Below are 16,161 nucleotides of genomic sequence, written 5' to 3'. Positions count from 1 at the left end.
AACGTAAATGCAGCGTCAACTAGTGACGGTACGCCCTTACACAATGCTTGGAGCTCAAATACCCTAACTGTACAACATTTTAATGGGAGCGTAGAAACACGCATATAGAACACGACAAGAAAGGAAGCACAGATTACTCCAAGAAACTAATAAAAGCCTAACCTGACCTTGATATTTGCAGAGCCTGGGAAATCAGCAAAATGCCGACTCAGGTTCTAAGTGACCTTGTACAAAGTAAACAGCTAGTCCATGTGGTATTTCAAAATTGAAAACTAGAAGTAGAAAAAGGGAACAGCCCTCAGCTCTTAGTGCTTTCTGCCCACTACGAAACTAGTTACTTCCCGTATGTTCCCCCTCAGAGAAGCTGTAAGGAATAAAGTAGACCAGGCATGTGGGCTGCTTTGTCTGATCCGCCTGCCAGCCCAGCAGGCACTGGACAGGGGCTCAGGGAGATTCTCCTTTGGCAGACACAGGATGCAGTGGCTCAGGGCCCCTCATGTCGTTGTACCTGTCCTCACTGATGAGGAACAGCTAGATTGTTCTCCTAGAGCTCCTGCAATAACAAGAAAAAACAAAGCCTGATTTAAAAGGTAAGGCAGCACATTAAGTGAGCGCAATCCTACACCAAAAGAGCATTAAGCTCTGGACAAATAAGAAACCCAAACAGCCACGCTGGGAAGCAACAACAGATGCATCTAAAAGCTGATCCCACCGAACCTTTTGCATAAACCCCAATTCCAAGACCTCCTCTTTGCATAAAACCCAACTCCAAGACAGGAAACCGGACTGATCCTACAGCTGAATGCAGGCAGGACTTTCTGCCAGTTCAGTCGGAGGTCTTCATCTTTGGCAGACCATATTTTCCATAAAGGAGAAAGTTTTCCTGGCCTCTTAACAGCTCTCCAGCAGTAAATACGGCTGATGCACAGCTGGAGTACCAGACGCCAAAGCCTCCTGAGAGACATTTCACATACAATTTGCACACTAAAAGCATTTAGTAGGACGAAGGATGTAAATACATTACTGTGCCTCGAAAATTGAGCTGGGAGATCGCTGCATCCATTTCTCTCAAAATCATGACCACCGCAGCACTGGACTTAGACTGAACTGGAAGTCAAAATATCTGAAGAGTTTGGTGATACCAGAAGGGAAAAGTAATTTGGTAAGAATCACAAACTGGTCCTCAAGTTTGTAAAGGACTCACTGGGAGAGGAGCTTTGGGTTTCAAAGGCAGCTTTTCTGCCACCATCCCCCTCAGTATCTCGCAAGCAGCATGCCACTTATCTCAGAATAGCACTGCCCTGCACAAAGATCTTACCATGGAAGGACTATCCGGGAAACTACAAACCAGTATATTTAGCTAGAATCTTTCAGAAAGAGTAATTTATTTCACAAGGTACTGCAAAGAATGTTGTACAGTCTTTAAACACGACTGGAGTAGCTGAAGGATGCACATCTCATTAGAACAGTTTACTTTTTTCCTCTTTCACAGCACTGCTAAGTCACAAGGTGAACAGTGACTTATCAAGGCTCAAGAACTGGCTCAGAGATAAGAAACGGTATTTGGGTAAATGGCCAATTCTAATTACAGCAGAAGGTTAACCAGCGCAACACCTCAGGGGACCATACTGTTCCTTCCCATCTCTAACCTTCCATGCAGACGTTCAGGATGCCAGCAGGCAGACCATGTCTGTCTGGGGAAAGATATTTCTTTGTCCAGTCCTTTCCTTTAAGGCAAGTAAAATGCCTGTGTTGCTTGAGTAACCCAAAGCACATTGCTCTGTTGGGTCAAAACATCAGTTTCCTCAAGTTGTTTTTCACGACTACTCAGTAAACAGAAAAGCGTAGGGAAAATAGTGTGGAACCATCAGGACTTCTAATAAAATGGCATTTGTGAAAAAATACTTAACCCCCATGTTTTTGAATTGTGCATTTGTAAAAACATTCAATTAATCTTTAACCCACAAAATTATTCTTACCCCTTGAAAAAGCTAAGTTACAATTAATGAATACATACAGGCAGCGAAGCATCTAATTAGTGACCTGGAAGATGAACAGTAGGCAGCAGTATCTTTAACAAAATAATATTTATATTATCCAAGAAGAAGCCAGAGCACTTCAGACAGATTCAACCAAGTGAGGTCACTGGGCAGTGCAACAGCAGACACGGTTTGATGCAACAAATGGCAAATGAAATACAAAAGCAAACGGGCTTCTTGTTGAAAGGTTGGGTTAGACACTCCTCGAGGAAAGACTTCAGCTCCCCTGGAAGAGTTCAGTGGGGACTTCTACACAACCCACAGCTTTCATCAACAAAACAAATATCACTGATGAGATATCTGACCACAAGGAAGAATAACTAATGCAAACGGTTGTATAATAGCAGTGGCACAGCCTCAGCCTACGAACACGCTTCGCAGCACTGAAGCCACCACCTCTTCACGAAGAGGCTGAAAGTGGGGTAGAGGTCGGAGTCCAACAGACCGGCTGAAGAGAAGCATTTCATAAGAGACTCACAAAGCAAATATTACCGAGAAAGACAGATTGTGATAGAAGTACAATACAAAAGTTATTGCAAGGAAGATCAAATGTTTTCTTTTGTATCTTTTGCCACGTGCTGTGATTTGCTTTACTGACACAAGGTATCATCAAAGCAAAGAACTTCAAATTTCTCTAGAAGAGGTGGTGTCTTTACACAGACAAGAGCGTACAGAGCAACGAACAGGCAGGGGATCTCACACATGTCCAAAACACACCCAAATTCCAACAGACCCTCTGATGAGACCACCTCAACAGCTTCCTGCAGGACATCTGATGAACATGACTGCTGCTTTCAGTTTTAAGGACAGCTTCAGGCACACGCAGGAATTCAATGGACTATGCTGCTTATATTTGCAAAAAGTCTCCCCAGTTGCTTGTGTTTAGTAAAAGTGTTCCTTAAGTACTGAAAAAATGGCTGAAGCCAAATACTTTTTCTCTTGCAAAAGCAAGGGGCATCACAGTCCTGAAAAAAATATTCCTTCCCAAGGATCTCACAGCATCTTGCTTCCCTTCGAAATACACAACTACAGAGCAGCAAAGCAGTAACAACCATTCCCAAATTTCAGGTGGGGTTTTCTTTGGTTTGCTGTTTTGTTTTTTATCTAGATCTACTTCCTCTTGAAGAATGTCAAACAATATCCAACATATCATAAAATGTAAGAGATTAATATAGAATTTGAACACAACTGAAGATCAATCTCTACAATTGTAATGAGCAAACATCTGTGTTTATTTTAGACTAATATGATGGGGGAAACAGTTTAATTTCATAACCACACTAGGAAGCATGTACTGGAACTAATGGGCTTTTACAAGGGATTTTACAGCCTCCAAATACAAAACTCTGGGCTTTAGGAGAGTTATGCACTCCCTGATCCACCAAGCACTGCCTGAAATCACTCAGCAGACTACTGGGGAGGGAGGGCCACTCGGACAGAGCTCCTCAGAGGCAGCATTACAAATGAACAGAACAGTGTTCAAGAAAGATGACTAGTGCACTGATGATAGACTGGTTTTATATGGCAGAGCCTGGTGAAATGACTGGGTACAGTGCCAAGATAGAGAAGTAATCAAAAGGAAATATACATTACCAAGCTACCCTTCATTCTGCCCTTCTCTTAAGCTCCTCTGGAAAATCCAGTAAACCAGGGAAATCCCTAACAAGCAGAAAGTCCTGCAGGGCAAAACATAATGACTGAAGCTAAACCTTGCAATAAAAGCTTCATATTCTCCAGCTAGCTCAGCAATGCATCTTTATTAATTACCCAAAGACAAATCACCTCATTCCGAGGATGATGGAAGGGGCAGAAACTGCCAGAAACAAGGCAGCTGCAGATAAAACAACTGTTAGCTATTAGCCTGGTCTCAGAGCACACATGCACCAACCCAGACTCAGAGTGGTCTAGTCTATTTTGTTTTAGAGCCAAACACATGCGAGATGTACTGAAAGCTTAAGACAACTCCACAAGAGATTATTTGGCACATCTGATCACAAAGAGTATTTCTCAGGCTGGAAAGTCACCAAAGGCACAATGGAAGAAGCAGTAGCATGGACTAAATCAGATGCTGTCGTTCTGTCATCGGATCAATTCGGCTGTTAACACCTGAGGTGTTTTATTACAGCTACCTCCTCACCACGGCTTGCTATTGGGAAACAGAAAACAGCAGGCAACAAACTGGAGGTTGTGTACCTGTTCCAGAATTCATACTGGATAAAGTACAAATGGTGTCAATTCGAAGCCTGTGAAATCAGTCTGCTCCACACAACGCTGGAACAGGCATCACAAGAACACCGACCAACATCCAGGATAAAGTTTGTTCGCATCTGATGCTTCAAATCATTTGTACACCCAAGTTAGAGCTGCCAGCTCTGGAACCTGCCCACATGCTCCCTTCTCCCTTTGTATTTGCCAATTCAAATGTGAAGGAAGAAGAAGAATCATAATCCCTCTTGGCCTCTTTCAGAGGGCTGCCTCTTGGAAATTTTGCGATAGTGACAGCAAATCACCAGCCAACGTGCCAAGTTTGGCATGGGCAGATCTCAGCTAGCACCCAACAAGCTTCGGTGCTTTTTAACACAAGTTTGGAAAAGCACCCGAAAGTCCACCATCACCTTGCAGCTGGGAAAGGCGACCAGGCAGGAGTCTGACCCAGCCTCCCTGTGCCACCACAAAGGTGAGCGCTGCTCCGTGCACATCGGCCGGAACAGGAAGAGTGAAACCCTGGCAGCACTCCCTGGCAGGTAATAATACTTTCTAGAAAATAAAAAGGTTGCATATTTTGTCATTTAAGACACTGGCACGTTCAAGATTATGATCCACGTCGTCAGAGTCTGTTCCACCAAATTTCAAGCCTCTAAGTATTCTAGCAAAGCAGTATTTTTTTTCCCCCCAACACTAAGCACGGCTCGTTACTGTAGACTTTCTAATTCGGAAGCTGAGAAAAGTGGTGTTCAGCAAAGAAAGTCTCAAAAAGAAAATACCAGCGCGTACGATCTTACATAAAAATGTTAAACATTAGCCTTTTGATGTTTATCCTCCCTTCATAGTAAAGAAAAGTCACGTCTGCCCAGAGTTTAAGGCTGGGATTTTCAAAGAAAACGAAGGTAGAGAGCAAATATTGCTCTAATTAAATAGGAATCGAATCCTTAACTCCCCTGTTTGAAAATTCCTGCCTAAAGCTCTGCAGAAAAAGTAACCCTTGTACTAGTGTTTAAGAGCATATGACCAAGCTAGCAGCTATTTTAATTAAAAAGCATTGCCCTGCTGCCTGAAGAGCTTTTCTGCTCAAGACAAACATTTGCTTCTTAAGCTAGCTTCCAGTGCTGGAGTTATTTGGTGGAGTCAGCTGTTAGCACACTGGGCTTTCCTTGAGACAAAAGTCTCCTGGATTTTAAAATACACAGTTCTCTGGAGCCCTCTTTTCAGGCAAAAACAAAGCCTAAACAAACACACTTGCTATGGGAGTCTCACCCTCAGGGACAGAAATGGAAGGAGGCAAACAGGCCAAGCCCGCACTGCAGCGGGACAATGCTGGCCTTCCAGAATTTGCTTGAGCACGGACATCGCATGTCCCCCAGACCCCCACACCCGTCCCACAGCTCCCAGTGCAGCACTTGAGGAGAAAACGGTGCAAAGGACTTAACTGGATGGAGGACACAAAACAAACTCTGTTGTGCTCCATTCCTGAAAGGTGACCTGGGCCAGACTCACGCTGATCCTCCAAAACTTTCCACAGCTAAGCAGGAGTCTTCCTCAGCCAAGCCAAACAAAGACACTGACAGCACTTTATAATGTTACTCACTTTAATACCCAAAGTCTTCCTGACACAAAGCTGCATAGGCTAGATCAACACAGTAAACAGGTGCATTTTAAAGGCAGCCTCGTTTCTTTATCTGAATTGTAGGCTGGAATAACTGAGCAGCCCTTAAAGCCTCACTCTCAGCAGCTCCTCGGAAGGACGCCCTAACCTTTCACGCAGCTTTGCAGCCCTGGACTGCCATTGCTTTCTCTGTACCAGCTCACTCATGAGACCTCTCCATGAATTTTAATTCCTGATCCCAGAAAAGAAAAAAAAAAAAAGGCAGCTGGATAGGATTTTTTGCTAGATTAGTGAGTTAAAGTGGCTGACTCCAATAAAGGCCACAGCCAGCCCAGAAAAAGGGGAAGGGTGCCTAGGAGCAGGGAGAGAAGGCAAAGACACTCGGACAGCAGCAAGCCATCCAGTTTAACTACTACAAAACAGCAGCATAAAGCAGTCTTTACATGCCACGAACACGGCCCAGGATTTTGGGCTAATTTTGACTCAAATCACACTTGAAGTATACCAAGTTCCCTGGCCTGCCTGGCACATAAGAACAGACTTCAGTCTTTCACAAAAGCCTCTTTATCTATTTCGAAGAAATCTGCAACATTGCGCCTTGCGAGGACACAACAAACATCGGTCCTGACAAAGGATGTAGCCCAGGACAAGATAAAGTGAGCCTTAAACAAAACAAAACAAAAATCAGCTAACATTCAACAATAGAAAAGATCTGGAGCAGCTTCCCCAAGACACATCCAAGATCATCTTGCCAGTTACAGATTGAGGCAGCTGACAATCATTATAACCATATGAAATACAAGAACTCTGAAGGTGACAAAAACATTAGCGACAGCAGGAATTTCCCGTGGTTGTCTTTGAAAAGCAAGATTTTATCTTTCCGGAAAAAACAGCACATGAGAAAGAGAAGGCACATGCATCAACAAAGGAGCAGTGAGCTCTGTTAGAAGAGTAGGAAATGAGATGGAAAGCAAACAGTCTCTCAAAAGCTGGATTCCAGTACCAAACAGAAGAAATTAGAAAAAAATGGATGCTTGTGTAGCGCAGTCTACCACCTGCCAAGGAACCACAAGAGGCAGATCGTTACCAAAAGGAATTGCAACAGATTCCGTTTCAGTAAAGGATGCTTCGATATCGCTATACACAAAATTGTTCTTCACTGGATGGAGTATAGCTTCTAGATTCTTCCTGATTTTTCTAACAGAAAATGAGAATGGCTTCCTCAATGCCATGAAGCACAGATCACGTTAACAAATGTGATAGATCTTCATCCACAGTGCAAAGATTAAATAAACACTAAAACAAACAGACCAATTTAAACTTTTCCAGGATTACTTGACAAGTAAGTGTTAGCAACAAAAGATTCCAGAAGAATTGTTATGAAGATGGCACACCTACACAGTGAAATTGTTTTTATAAGATTTATCATCCTTTTGCTTTTAACTGATGCTTGCTTACAAGCACACAGCTCTGGGCCTTGTTTTTTTTAATTTATTTTTAAACAGCACACAATGTCCTGTGAACTCAAGGTCTCATTGGAGGCTTTTGATTTCCCAAAGTGTTGACTTTGTTTTACACTGCTGTGTTATAAGTATTTATCAGGACAGACTCTCTAAGAGTTGTTTGTTCAGTTCTCCCCTCTTCACTAACCTTAGTGATGATTTACAATGTTATAAACCATGTTTGTGCGAAAGATGGACCTGCACTTATATAGCATATTTCCTTATTGCTGAGTAACTTGTTTTTATTGTAGCTTACCGCTGTCAGAATCAGCTGCGGTTTAACCTTGGGAAAGAGACACCTCTCTCCAAACTATCCTAGGAGTCTTCCACCTCTCTTCCCTAGTGTGTGCCCAGCCTCAGTGTCACACCTCGTGTCTCCATATACTGTTATCTTGCATCTTCGTGGTCTCTCACTGAAGATGCAGGAGAAGGACTGAAGTGCATCCAAAGAAAGCTTCTTTTAAGAAAATGCACTTTGTGGGTGTCACAGAACATCATCGCTTGGCCACACATTTACTGGGCAAAAGGAAAATTACGGATACTATAAATGAATTCTTAAAGGCAAGATTGCCAAGAGGTTTTCAGTGCACAGGCTTTCAAGCAAAGCAGCTTAGAGAAAGCCCCAAATACAGCCCTTCATTGCCAGTGTTAGCCATCAGCCTCCCAAAACCACCCAGACCAGCAGTAACGCTGCAGGGGAATGGTTATCACTAAAGCATGCTGTGGACAAGGGCACAGCGCTACTGCCCTGCTTATGTCAAACACGCTGACATGAATACGCATAGCTGCTTCTGAGCTTACTCATGTTTTAGTTCGAACACCAAAACTGGCGCTGTGCATTTTGGACAAGATAGTTCAATTCCCCAACGGCTCTAATGTTCATAGTTCAAGCAGCCAAACTGCTGTTTTCTGAACTGCGAGACCAGTTTTAGCTCCCAATTGACCTGAGCCTTGAAGTCTAGGAAGTCAATGGCCTTGAGAAGACATTATCTAAAGCTGCTGCTGCACTGATAATCTTAACTTTGCCATAAATGCAGGAAATTCTCAGAAAAAGCATTCAACTGGTTTGTTTTATAAAGCCATGGGAACACAAAACTTGGGGAGTGCCTCTCTTTCCAGGGTTTCACAGGAGGGAAGCATCCTTTATGCATAAGATTTTCTGGAGAGCCTGCACAGGCAGAAGACAGACAGCACAAGACTAAGCTAAAATCATGGGTCCAATGATTTTTCCCCCAATGTTAGAGCCCATAAAGAGGTGCAGAGTGGGAACAACTAACTGCATTGCAAAGAGCTTCAGTGGTTAATCAGAGAGACAATCTACCACAAAACCAAAGAGAATCACAGCCTGTTACCACCAATGTCTCTTCCAGGTGAGCTGCAGAAGGCATCCCGAGTGAACAGCAGCCACCCACCCAAATCCTGCAAACCAGGCTACGTTTACGATACCTCTACAAATCACAGTAATCCCTCATAAATTTTAAGCTCATGCTGTACACACTCATGGTCCATTATCTCCTCTGTGCTTCAGGAATAATCCCGAGATTGATTTACTACTGACATGTTAGAAGACATAACAAGGTTTATAATTCCTGCAGCGTGAAGCAGTATTTCAGGGGTCACTGAACGGTTGCTGGCTCTGCACCCAAACTCTCTTCATGTTTTCCTTTGCAGGAAAACTTTAACAACATTTAGACAGGGAGGCAGTACAGAAGAAAGGGTATTTGCTCATCAAGGGGAGGACTCATTTTCTCCCATTTATACCAGGTTTCAGAGAGCTATGCAAGCCGTGAGTGGTGCATTTCCCTCTCTTATGTGGTTTTACCTTTAAAATTATGTATTCTTAAGTGAAGTTAATGAGGGTTCTTAATTGGCAGGCCTCCTTGGCAGTTAATGACAACCAGTTTGTAATGAGAATGATGCACTCTGAGGAGTAAAGCTAAAACAATATGAAACCTTTGGTCTCTAGCAGTCAAACTCTTCACACAAAGTTTGCCTGAGCTACCATTCACTGCAGACGTTCTGATTTCAAACATTATTTTCTAGATACAGATAAAAATGTACCAGAAGTTCTTCAGAACCAGAGGAGTTTATTCAGGCTTATGCTCCAAAGCAAAATACCTTAGTTTACTTAATAAAAAGAAAACTGCACGCTGAGTCCACACCTCAGTGTTTTGGGGTTGTTCCTTTTCCTATAATTCTGAAAAAAAAGGGCAAAGCTGAACCCAACTGAAAAAGTGTGCCAGCTAAGAATGACTAAAAAATAAAAAACCCAAACCGGAGGTATTTGTTTATTTTTGAGGTATGGAGACATTTTGTGACTAAAGATGACACTGAATTTCCTGTAAGCTGCTTCCTTACATCATGCATAATGGTTTCTTGAAATTCACATTTTCCCCCCCCACCTCCCCAGACATACTCAGAGTAAAACACTCATTTATGAAGCAAAAGTAGCTTTGTTAGTTGGAGAACTCCAGATAAAAATCAGCTACAGTAGGCAAATAGTAGCAAAAACATAAGCTTCCCATGCACAAGTTTCTCTTCCCTCCCTTTCTCCCACCTATGTCTTCCTCCAGTTTCGTCCTGTTCTTTAGCAGCGTTACCATTATCTACAGGAGGATCATTATCCCACATTAAAAACGCCCCCAAATGTGTCAAAGCACCACAAAAGCACACAATTGTAATAGAAAAGCCATGCTTTGTACTTCTGTGAAATATACATCCTCTTACAAACTAATCCATACAAGCAGAAGTGCAACTCAGAGTTGCACTGCATGGCAGCTCAAGACCCACACGATTCATCTGTAAAAATCACATGCATGTAAGCCTGTAATACTGAGCAGTGCAGTGGGAAATTGCCTCGTTTTGTGGTGGCTTTGATGTAAACAATCTTCTGAAGGATTCACTGACATCTGTCCCCCAGACTGCAGAACAAGGTACAGATGTGAACTACATTCAGCCATTTACAACTTGAGTTGTATGTTGAGTGAAGGCCAGAAATCCTGCATTTCGTTCCTGTAAAGCGTGTCCAGCCCACAGAGAATGGTTCTCCACAGTACGTACCTGTCCACTGGGGTGGGCAGCGGCAGTTGTACGTGTTCACACCGTCCACGCATATACCCCCATTTTGGCAATTGTGATTTGGGCAGTCATCAACGTTCCGCTCGCAGATGCTCCCCTCGAAACCTGGACCAAGCACAAACAGAGCACAGTGAAATGGGCTTCACAGAGTCTTTCGAAGAGAATTCATCTTTTATGCAGCTTCCCCCACAAACCTCATTTTTCTTAGTTTTTCCTTAAAGACTTGTCCTGTTAACCTAATCCTGATGAATCTCCACACAGCAAACTGGCCAGAGACTTCGCTGAATGCCTTTGCATGCAGGTCAGATTACACAGAGCACCGCTCAAGACAAGTTCTTCCCATGACAGAAAAAAATAGCTGGCATTCATTTTGTGAACCTCTCAGGATTGTTCATGTGCTTTGCCTATATCAAGGTAAGATCACCCACGCTTTGAAAATTCAGCTTCCAAATTCCTCATTTGGCCCTCCTTAGTGTTAGGCAAATCAATCAATTAGTCACCACCCAAGCAATGCTGATAAACAAAGCCCTGACTGAAAAGGAGAAGAAACCAGACACCTTTCCGCAGTGCAAATCAAGGCTCCTAACAATCACAGTCACTCTGGCAAAATACCCCTTCTCCACCATGCCAGATATCCCTTTCCCTTCCAATAAGGGGAAGTAGGGATGTTGAGGAAGGGAGCTGTCAGTAATCCATCTTCCCCGCGATTTCGCATGCTGCTTTACCTCACGCCTCATTAAACAAACCTGCCATTTCTGCTGGACGAGATAGCTATTTATCAAAGCACAAGTGGATGCATGCTAATGTGGATGAAGTAAATGATTCCAGAACGCATGCATTAATTCAAAACATCAGCTCTGCCTCTTCACGGCTTTGGAATGTAATATTAACATGACACAGCCCTCTCATCCAAAGCTATGCTTTAACCCCCTCTACGTTTGATGCCCTGTTCCAGACAGTTCCATAACATCTGCATCAAGTTACACAAGCCCTCTAAGCTACATCTGATCCAACACAGACCCTGCGATGTGGCAGATGACGCTGAGACTGTAAAGCTCTGAAGCAACTTCTCCAGACGATGGCTACTCCCGGGAGACTTGAGATGATTCATATCCATTCCCACTTTCTCAACTCCTCCAGTAATACAGGTAAAGTCAGAAGCCAGGAGGAGCACTGTTGCTAAGCCATATCGAATGGATCATCGTTCACCAGCAAGGAAGAACAGGCTCAACATTAGGACACCTGCAGTGTTACCCTCTTTATTCAAAGCCCTTCTCACCTTCTCCCAAGATCCTGCAAGCCTCATTGCAGTAGGGAAGGTTAAAATGAAGAAAATAAATGGTTAATCCAAGCCCAAATCAGCACAGCAATGCCTTCCTGGCAAAAAACTGCTGAGGAATGACTACCAAGGAATACACTTAATAATCAAGTTACTATATTTAAAACTGTGCAACCGCAAATGACCAAAGATTGAGCAGTAAAACACAGGAGTGTCCTATCAGCTTGTTTTTGAGCTTGAGGAGAATCATCCCACTGACCACAGATTGTGCTCATGCCAACAATGTGATCAGCATGGAAATGCACCCGGAACCACAAGCTCAGAAGGGTTAAGTTCCTATCTTCTCAGCTTGGACAACCCAAAGACCAGCCCTGCCTTCTAGTAAATAGGTTCCTGAGAGCAGGCACTTATTCAAAACCATCTCACTGTACTGCAGGCAAAGAAAGTGGCTCATGGATTTTGCTCAATATGAGAGCACAGAAGTCACCTCAGTACTAAAACCTCCCCAAGCCACTTTCACCCACCTAAGAGCTGGCCCTCAAGCTTCTCACACAAACATAGAAAGCCATTCATCCTACCCCAAAAGTAGAATACCACTAGAGCCAGCAGAATAGAAACAAAAAGCAGCTAAAAACAAAAAACAAAACAAAAAACAATAGTGCAGCAAAAGGTTCAAGAGAAATGTCACACATCCAAGTGTGCTCAGTCAGAGAAAAAAACACATCTGCAAGGGAAATGAATCAGGAAGGGCTGAAATGGTAAAGATGACACTATTTTGAGTATACAGCTGAAGAAAACACAAGTTTCCTTTTTGGTAACTTCCCAACTCCCAAATCCCCTTTAAAATTCTTCTTACTCTAGAGAACAACTTTGGCTTACTTTCAGACAATCTAAAAGCTGTAAAGGCAGGACTTTCACATCGGTTTCAAGCCCGACATACTCTGCAATATTGTGACCTGCCGAATTTGTAAATAAAGCTGGCCGAGGTTCACTTTCATTCTTCAGATCAGTCCTTTGGAGCCACGGCTGTTTGGGCCAACGCACCTACGCCGGACCACAACGCGCAAGAAGCTGCTGAGACACAAACCTTCTCCGGCTGGGTCCCAGGACCCGATTTTGCAGCTACGTCATCTGACTCTTTTCCAGAGAGCCAAAGAGTTCGCTGTTTGGATGTATTTGGACACCTGACACTGCTTCCTGCTTCCCCCTGTGCTGGGAGCTGCATGTTGTCCTTTGCCTTCTCCCTCCCAGAGACTTTTGCTCTACATCTCCGAGCACAGCCAACTGCAGAACAAGAACCGCCAGGGGAAAAGCGTTCCCACTGTTAAAGGCATGCTCTTCCTCCTCTAGTACAGAGGGATACAAGCAAATAAGTTTACTCCTATGTCATCGGCACTCCACAGCACTGAATCCAACTCCCTCCAAATCCTAAAGGACTTCCCTTACTTCAGCCTACAGATTGCACCTCGGACTTGTGCAAGACCCATTAAGCACGAGGGCAGGACACCTGAACAGAAATACCAAGCTACTGCCAGATTCAGGGACTGCTGACGAGAAGTTAGAGATCTCCACACCAGAACCGACCTGCACCCTGCTATCGCACGAGGACGTTTCTGGGCAGAACCCCTCCCGGAGCCACGGGCGGTGCCGGCTTCGCAGCACGGTCGGTTCGACGCACGGCGGCACGAGGTTACTTCCTCTTCCCAGGAAGTGCTGCAGCTCTCGTAAACAGCCTGACAGATAGTTTCCTGAACAAGCCCTTGGAATTCCCTAGGGTCCTTATCTTGGTTAATGGGTAATTATTTTGATGGATAACAATGAATAATCACTTTCCCAGCTAAGAACTTCCTCTATTGACTTGTTTAACATTCCATTGAAGGTTAGTTGCCAAAAAAACTCCTTTTTTGTCAAACATTTATAACCATGAGCTCATTCTTATATTTAAAGAGTTGCTAGCACTTCAGGTTAAGTCTCTTTCACAGGAGTATTTTTTTTTTACTATGACTTTCTATTACGATGACCTAACGTGCTTACATGTCTACGTGCTTGCTTTGAAATCAAAAAAAATAATCAGCAAAGCCCAGAGGAAAAACAGTTATGCTGGATGGTTAGAAAAAAAGAAGTTACCTTTCACACAGATGTAACGTTGACAGCACACATCTCTTCACTTACTCTTGCCACCAAAAGCTGACTTCTCCTAATACACATGACTTTATGAATTACCTAATGGAAGATTTGTGTAAACCCACAACAGAAATGAGAACCTGAGAATTGAAAAGCACCAGCTTGACTACACTATACATGAACAGTACTTGTGATACTGTAAAAATAATTAAAAAAGCTGCTGCGACATGTGTAACTCCAGGCTGTGGGGTTTCTCCGTACTTTCAAGCTCTCATCCTCAAGTATCTATACTCACGAGAAAAATGAAATTCACTTAAACGCATGCTTCTATGAGAAGCACAATCCCATTTCAGCACCAGGAGTAGTTTAATTATGCCTAAATTGCTATTCCAGTGCAATCAGTTTCTTCAAAGCAGTTTCACAGGTCACAGGATGCAAAAATCATTTCAAAAACCATTCCAGTAGTTCAAGCTGAAACTGCCTCCTGCCTCTATAACCTTAATGCTGGTAACATCTTAAGGCAGTCCAAAAAAAAGGGCTAGAGCAATTCCTTTTATAGTCACAGTATCATCAGCTCTGTTCCAATTCAGAGAGGGAGTCTGAAGAGGAATTCCTAGTCCATAGTCTTGGCACGGTCTTCCAGATGAGCAGGACTTGTTCACCTCTTCCCTGGGTGCAACAGGCCACCGATCCCAAAACTTCAGGAATTTCACAATGGATGCTTTACTCTAAGGGGGCAGAAATGGCTGGATGCCTTGCCTTTATCAAACGGTTTAAAGTAAGCATTTTGGACTCTCCCACCTCTTTTTTTCCCCCTCCTGTTTTTCAGATGACTAGTTTTAAAAATGAAATTAGCAAAACCATATGGCCAGCTTAAGTGAATACAGTAAATACAGAAATGAAGGCCCTCATAGCAGCACTAACTCACCCACACTATGCATGTTATATTAGAAGTCCAAAAAGTCAGCTAACAATCCAAACCGCTTGTGAGCTGTGTGGGTGTGTAGCTGTTACTATAGTAATCTCATTTTCATTTCCTGACCGTCGTGTAGCCAGCCCACACACTTGTCTAAAGGAAAGTGTGCTCCTACCCAGACTCACATCCCTGCACGAGAGTCACAAAAGCAGACTGCCTTATCACCAAAGGATCAAGTCCTTCGATCTTCCTTTCCTCTTCCCCCCACAGTGAGGCTTCTGCATGAGATCTTGGATTTCTTGTACTGGTTAAAGAGAATCTAAGAAAATTCTGAATTTTGATGATGGAAGTAATCAAGCCGTTAATCCAGAGATATCAAGATGACAATTTAGTTTTAAAATGAAATTGTCAGCTTTCATTTTTCATTTAAAAAGATGCAAACCAGAAAACAACTGTTGCTTACAGCATTTTCAAAGACCCTGTATGTTTAAATACTTTCTTCAAGCACAGCTAGAAACACTTGCTTTCACACAAACAATGATGATACAACCTTCTATTTTAAGATCAACTTTCCAAATTTTTTCAGAGTCACATGCTTGCTCAGACTACCCTGAAATTTGTAGTGCATACCCCAGCTAAGGCTGGCACCGTGTATTTAAGGTCACTTGAGCTAACAATTCAAGACGAAGATCTCCAAAAAGTATTCTTTACAACTTAAGTTCTAAATACTCTTTCCACACATGCTTATGACTCCAGCTAATCCTCATGAGAATGCAGTCAATTCAGCATTCATCCTAAACAGTATACGACAGCAACATCTTTCACATAAATAATAAAAGAAAAGCTCAAGGGAAGAGAGTTTAGTTTTCTAGATTACCACACACTAAGCGTTCATGTGCCAGACTGCAATACACTTAAGTGGAAGTCTAGTCAAAAGCATTTCCAAACATTCAGTTTCCCATGGACTGAATTACTCATTAAAAATATGAACCTAAAAAAAAAAACCACCACACTTATGCAAAGAAAAATAGTGCTGCTCTGTGGTCGGTATGATAAGTAGATGGGGAGGAGCAGGGCAGGATGAGACTGCCAGGGTCCCGGGCAGGTGACACCTGGTCATTTGTAGAGACAGATGCCCTTGGTGACTGGAGCCCAGACTTGACAGACAGAATCAATACAGTCCACGGTACTGAGTAAGCATGTTATCTCTCTTGTGGACGAACTCGGAGAAACTAACTGCACCAGAAACCAAGTAAATATAATTTACCTGGAGGTAAGTTACAGGACAAAAAGGGTATGGTGAGCTGGAAAAAATACCCTGTAAGATTTGGAAGAACTCCAGGGGAAAAGGAAAGGAATAGAAACTAGTGTGTTTTAGTGATAGACACTGAGAATAAAGA

The 16,161-nt window shown here is 43.0% G+C and overlaps 1 protein-coding gene across 1 annotated transcript in view; it reads right to left on the bottom strand.

The window, feature by feature from the left end:
- Nucleotides 1-16,161, bottom strand: part of NOTCH2 (notch receptor 2) — an 85,578-nt gene that overhangs the window by 48,767 nt on the left and 20,650 nt on the right. Inside the window, exon 5 of the mRNA XM_083847663.1 lies at nt 10,425-10,547. Within this exon, the coding sequence (XP_083703789.1) occupies nt 10,425-10,547 (123 nt within the window). The remainder of the gene's footprint in view (nt 1-10,424; nt 10,548-16,161) is intronic.

This window comes from Anser anser (assembly GCF_964211835.1).
Source record: "Anser anser genome assembly, chromosome: 8".
Lineage (NCBI taxonomy): Eukaryota > Metazoa > Chordata > Aves > Anseriformes > Anatidae > Anser > Anser anser.
Note: the sequence above shows the minus strand (reverse complement) of the source record. Positions and strands in the feature narration are given on the sequence as shown.